This window comes from Rhamphochromis sp. 'chilingali' (assembly GCF_963969265.1).
Source record: "Rhamphochromis sp. 'chilingali' genome assembly, chromosome: 6".
NCBI lineage: Eukaryota > Metazoa > Chordata > Actinopteri > Cichliformes > Cichlidae > Rhamphochromis > Rhamphochromis sp. 'chilingali'.
The window spans coordinates 26,680,323-26,686,847 of record NC_137933.1 but is presented as its reverse complement, the minus strand read 5'-3'; the positions used below and the strand labels follow the sequence as shown (position 1 = coordinate 26,686,847).

General features: G+C 37.5%; 1 protein-coding gene across 2 annotated transcripts in view; it reads right to left on the bottom strand.

The window, feature by feature from the left end:
* Nucleotides 1–893: 893 nt before the first annotated feature.
* The window catches only part of myom2b (myomesin 2b), a 34,503-nt gene continuing 28,871 nt past the window's right edge, over nt 894–6,525 (bottom strand). For both annotated transcript variants that reach the window (XM_080884617.1, XM_080884618.1), the window contains 6 exons: nt 6,154–6,190; nt 4,530–4,552; nt 4,384–4,439; nt 4,219–4,308; nt 1,873–1,998; nt 894–1,515 (listed from right to left, as the gene is read on the bottom strand). In XM_080884617.1, the coding sequence (XP_080740743.1) occupies nt 1,306–1,515; nt 1,873–1,998; nt 4,219–4,308; nt 4,384–4,439; nt 4,530–4,552; nt 6,154–6,190 (542 nt within the window). In that variant the 3' untranslated portion in view covers nt 894–1,305. The remainder of the gene's footprint in view (nt 1,516–1,872; nt 1,999–4,218; nt 4,309–4,383; nt 4,440–4,529; nt 4,553–6,153; nt 6,191–6,525) is intronic.

Below are 6,525 nucleotides of genomic sequence, written 5' to 3'. Positions count from 1 at the left end.
GGTGTTATACATTTGCAGTCATCAGTTGACTGTGTTGTTGAGGTGGCAGTATAATGACTACTTTGTACAGCCTGACCTATTTCTCTCTGTCCCTTTTTTCTTCATGAAAGGTGCGTGTCTGTGTGTGTGTGTGTGTGTGGTTTTTTTTCTCCCTTTAAACAACATAAAATGAACACTGATCTTGTGAGCTGTGATACTAAGCCTGTGTTGTTTTTGTGCATTTAAATATGTAAATGACTGTGAGACTGAGCCAAACCACTGATCATATTCAGAAAAATATAGACAAGAAGGGCGCACCTCTCTCCACTGGCTCATAATGAAACTTGCCTCAGCCCCATAATCAAAGGCAAATGGGAGTGGTGTGTATGTGATTATACCAAGAACATCTGGTGCTAGACACCATCAAAAATGCAGGTAATAGTCAGCAGGTTAGTGATGTGAGGGCATGTCAAAGCTAGTGGCCCTAGCAACTTTGTAACATAACACAGCATTTTTTTTAAACTATGTTGAGAGTAATCCTTGATGGAGCAGACCATCTCTCTGGTTTACTTGAAATATTCTGTGACACAGATAAGAATTTAAAGAGAAAGCTCTTAAACTCTACAGTGAGGGGATCCCATGGTTTTGGTATGCTGTGGGGGTATTTTGGTGGCATGACAACAAAGATGGATGGGTCACATGGTTACAGGGGACAATACCCACATCCATAGGGCATGAAATTAATGTTTACTGGTCTCCTTTGGGATTTGTACTTACTAGACTTTAACCCAATTTAATACCTATGGAAAAGTTTTGACTAACATGTTAAACTCCCCCTAACTATGATAAATATGAAATAGTGTGCCAAGGTGCATCGAGGCTTCAAGTCAGTTAACTTTGGGCAATGTTCCTGTAATTTGCAAGCCATTTAATATTTAATTATACTGCATGCGGTGTCATTTGTACACTTCAAGAATGAATTTAAAACACATTTCACTCTTTCTTCAGAAAGTTTTATTCAATTTGTAGCTTTATTCGAGTTCATTTCAATTAATTTCTAATTTCCTCATGTTTAGATAGTGCCTAGCTTTTTATTATTCTAGTATAATTTTGCTGATTTTATACAATGATTTCACATTGAAACAATTTTTTTCTTTCCATCACAATTGCAAGATTTATTTCATGTGTCAGGGTTTTCTTGATGCTCTAATTTAATGCAAAGAGTATTAGCTCCATTTCAGTCCAGATAGAGAACACCAATAAAGGCTTCTCAGCTATGTGTGTTCTAATTGTGCACCAGTGATTGCGTTTCTTCTGCCTTGCTTTTCACTTCCTCCGACTTGGAGTAGGACTCTTCACCCCTCTTCCCAGTGCTGCCTTAGGAGCGGCAGGGCTAGGAGTTGAAGGGGCAGCGCTCGGAGCAGGCTGAGTCTTAGGCTGAGGGATCTCGATTGGTAATTTAGGTGGGATGATTGTTTTAGGGGTCAGAGTTGGTTTTGCCTCAGGGATTTTCTCCCCATGGCGATACACACTGACCTGGAGATAAAAATAGCGAGACAAGGACATAATGTTAATACCCATACGTGCATTTACTACAGCGGTGAACACAAAAGGATTGTTTAAAGGGCTGCAGCACATTGCATCATCAATAGAAATTATTTAGGTATTTTTAATTTTAGAGAAATTTGGATTTTGTATTATTTTATATTAATTCTGTCAAAATCAGGGTGAGCAAAAGTAACAAGGTCAAATATCAGGCCCGTGTAAGGTTTTTGTGCTGCTGCGATCAAAATATATCCCCATGTTGGGCACCAATGGAAAGAAAATATTTCTGCTGCAGATGACGGCTCAGAGTAAATTCAGTCATTTGTGTTACACAGCGGCAACACTCACCACTATATCCACAGACTCTCCTCCATATTTATTCTGGACAATCATGGTATATCTGCCAGAATCCTCCATGGAAACGCCTTTGATCGTCAGACTGGCAAACTTGCCCTGGTCCAGGGAGACCACATACTGGGAAATGAATTCAGAGGTTAAAAAAAGTGAGAAAGCCAGTGGAGGGAGTTTAGCATGATTTATTCTTTAAAATGCCTTACTCAAAGTGGCAGCATGAGCAAAAGCTGAGCACTGGTGCATGGGCTGAATGGACAAAGGGACTAATGATGTATTCCTGTCTTATCTGTTCTGCTGCACTCAACCACGCTCAACCAAAGTATGGTGAAATTGAATTGAAAAGCAATACAGATGTGCCCCATCCATATTTTTTTAGACCACCCAAAAAAACCCTACTGTATATTGTCTCTGATACTCTAGTCTACACAGAGTACTTTATTCTGAATTGTACCATGTACTACGAGTGGTGCAGACAAGAGCCCAACATTTTAAATTGCCTCTTGTACCTGCCCACTCACTTGTAAGGTCTGGACATTTATACATTTTATGGAGTGGTACTTTCAGCAGGTTAATTACATTATTAAGAGAAACACTTGCCTTTTAATTACAAGAAATAAAACGGTCTAGTAGATTAAAATCCTAAAAATGGTAGCCATTAGCATGCTATGTGTTCTTGGTTAAATGCATTAATTTACTAGACCAATGTAGGTTAAGCTGTGTATTATTCAGGGAAAAAATATTCTAATTACAGTCATTTCTGTGATACAGATATTATAAAATCTGACAAAATGTCTAAAAAATAGTAACTTCTGCTTATTACACTACTCGAATTGACATGCTGTGTACTTCCAGAGTCAAACATGAGGATTAGATATAAAATTCTCTGGATCTTCTTATGTTCATGTTTGTTTTTCATTTATCTTCATGCATCCTGAGAAGCCTCTGTTGTAACTAAGTGCATGAGAGACACTCTAGAGGTTTGGAAAACTCATCAACAAGGGCCTCGCTTCTTGTTTTAGACAGATTATTAGCAGGTGAGGGAATGAATAAAGGAGAAAACTTGAACACAAATTCCTCCTGGACCGGGGTTTCTCAAACTTAAATCTTCAAAGCTGGTAGAAGCTGCAGGATTCTGATGCTATTGAAAGAGCTTTCGTTGACTAACGACAGACTGTAGACTTACTGTACTCTGGTTGGCAAGTAGGTTAATGAGTTATGAGGGGTAGAGTTGTTCCGTTACTGATCTAGGATTGTGCTGATAATACTGACTTTGGGGTCAGTATAGAAGCGTAGTGTAGTTTCCTGAATCTTGGTGCTCTCAGTGGTAAATACACTCACCTGCCACTTGATTAGGTATACGTTGCTAGTTTTGGATTGGATCCTGTTGTCTTCAGCCATAACATCTTTAGCAAGATGCTTAAAACATTCATCAGGGATTTTGTTTCATATCGACATGATGGCATCATGCTGCTAATCTCATGCTCCACCACATCCCAAACGTACTCCATTGTTGATCTTCTATTTTTGATCAGAATACTTAGACTAGCTCGTCTGTCACAAATAACCCTGCTCATGTACATTCAAAGTCTCACCTTTCTTCCCCCTTTTGATCCCCCTACATGCCTAAATGTACGGCGTTGCTGCCATTGGCTGATTAAATATTTACTTTAATAATTTCTTGAATCGGTGTACCTACTAAAGTGGCTGATGAATGTATAAAAAGGGCTTTGACACAATAGGGACAACATCACATTCATGAAGGTCCTAACAAGGAACTAAAGCATATCAATGGTTTTGGGGTATTGTGCATTTTATTACTACTAATCATTTGTACTAATTTAAATATACATGAAGCATGCTTTTTAGAAAGTACTTCATTACCACTTTCAGTATTACCAGAAATAGTTTTTTAATTACTGCTATTATTTTATATGAATACTGGTTTTAATATCATGGTAAGTATTATAGACATTGACTTTTGAACAGACATTATCTGATCAAATGAATCTGGAGTCATGATATCATGAAGCATATTTTAGTAGACACATACTGAGTGTGAAATTTCCACAAGACAAGTTAATAGAAACATTATGTTGTAATTGTGTATGGTTAATGAGACAATTAATCATGAGACAGGAGGGGAGGAGTTGAGTTTCTGAAGAGGTTAAACAGAGTCAGAGAATAAGGCAGTATTTATCGGGAAGGAATCAAATAAAAGTACAAAGCCCCATCTGAATATGAACTGGTTGTATATGTGACTTGCAAACACAATTTAATTAGCTGAAAACAAGTTGTGAAATTTATTTTGACATAACTCCAATAACACATTTACACATTTACCTGATCATCAGGCTCGACTTCCGATCCGTTCTTCAGCCATGACACCTGAGGTTTGGGGTCTCCACACACTGTACATGTTAAACTCAAAGTCTACAGAAAGCATAAAAAATACCTATTAGCAAAATGAGACCAAAAGCATGCAGTTTCACACACTTGCACGCCTACCTTCTTTTCCATAATGGTGACCACATCAGGCAGTCCTCCCACCACCTTACCACGGTCTAAAACAAACAGTTGTTAACATTCTAGGTTATTCCTATTGTTTATTATATTAAGCTATTATATAAAGGAGAACAGGAGGATAAACTTACTCTTCTCAGCGTATGCCTCGGCCCTGAAAAATCAAAGCAGTTTTGTATTATTATTGTCACTAGCAAATCTTTATTTAGTTCAAGTTTTACTTTAGCAAAGTCGTTTCTGGTTAGCTTTCATTACCTGGCTCTGACCACACATCATTTTTTCTTTGTTTTTTTTCTTTTTCCTTTCGGTTAACTAACAGTGGTCAGATGGTGTGCTACAAGGTGCTTTAGATTTACAGCCAAACCTCCTTTTAATATTGTTTACTTCAGGAGTTTCATGTATATTTCCTGGGGAAAAATGATATTGTTATGTGAGGGCTGTTGGAGCAGCATGGCAGGACCAGAGGTCAGCCACAGGACCAGATGGTTGGGGAAACTCTGCTCTCCTCTTGGCAAGTTGATGCTCAATCAAAAGGGTAACAGCGTGTCACTTGTTTCAATGTGTTTGTAAAGTCTTGTGCTTAAATGTCTCTCTTTGAATGTTAATTGGAAAAGGGATTTGGATGGTTTCCACACTGCATGCAGTGTTTAGTGTTTGCAGTCTCAATCCCTTTCCTAAAAGGATTTGCAAAATGTGTGTGTGTGGGTGTGGGGTTTGCTTTGGCCCAATTAGCCGACAGACCCCAAAGGATCTCTGCTACCTGACTGCTTCTATTTTTAACCAAGATTTTTATCTCAAATTATAATGCGCTGGACTCTTTCCAGACAGCCAGCCTTGGAGTTTTTGAATTTGCTCAACTTAAAGATGCAGGGTAATTTTTCCTAATGCTGTATTGATCATTTATGCAACTCGAGTTGCAGTGATTTAACAAGACTTTTCAAAACTGTAGCTGTAGGTGAAAAAAAAACCATACTTGCATGCAGAAGTTTTACACCTCTTGGAGCTCTTTAGATTCTGCTCATGCAATAGTGCCAGGGAAGCGTCTGATTCGATTTGCAGCATGCTACATTCATGCAGCAGTGATTTAAAGCATACACACAGTTTCTTCAGTCACAGAAAAAGGAGAATAAGTCATCAAATAATATAGTGACCTAATCTGAAAATCATAACTTTATTCTGGGATTAAATCCTGAGTCAGACTTGCACAGGTCCTTACAGGGCAAAGCACAGACTAATTAAACAACTAAAATATTCAAAACAAGCAGTTAGTTTTAGTGTAGCAGTTTGGAGTTAGGAGTGCACTGATATTTTAAAGTGACAAGTCTAATCAATGCATGGATCTACACTGATTAACACTGAGCATATAGTGGTTACAAAGGCTCATACAATCCTTCTGCAGTGTCTCAAATGATCTGAAGGCTTTGCACTGTTTGAAATGTGGAGAAACAAATGTTAATGAAATTTCCAATAGATGTTTTACTATTCAAATACAATCAGAACGAGAGAGTCGAATATACGTGTATTTATAGAAAACCTCATTCTTTACATTATTTGAAGCAGGAAAACAAGACTATTGTTTTCTGTATGTGAACACAGTGTAGCCTGGGAAATCATTACTTTGAACTATTAGATGTCAAACTCACAGTTATGAAGCAAATGTGAAGGAAGCAGTGATTCATCATTAGGCGAGCCAGTCTGACACATAAAGGCACAAGATTAAAAAAAAAGAAAACAGCTTTGAGAATATAGTCTTACTTTAGTTTCTGGAACTCTGCAAAGGCTTTCTCATATACTGTTAAACACAAAAACAGAAAACAGTCACTGTCACAGCACATGCCAGTTTACTTTCCTTTAAATTTAGACACACCTAGAACCAAAATAGTCTTTATAATATCAAAACAGAATCTTTCCCTTTTCCTGCTAATGAACATGGTAACATTTTTTTAAAGAAATTAATAGTTTTAAAATGGTGGTAATACAGGAATGCACCTTTCAGTTATAACACTCATGAATGTGTCATAAATCAAAAAAGTTAATTTGAGAAGTTTTAATGGAGATTTTTTCCATACAGTGCTGTGCAAAAGTTTTGAGCCGCAGTAATTATTAAAGGTACAATTTAAAAATGGT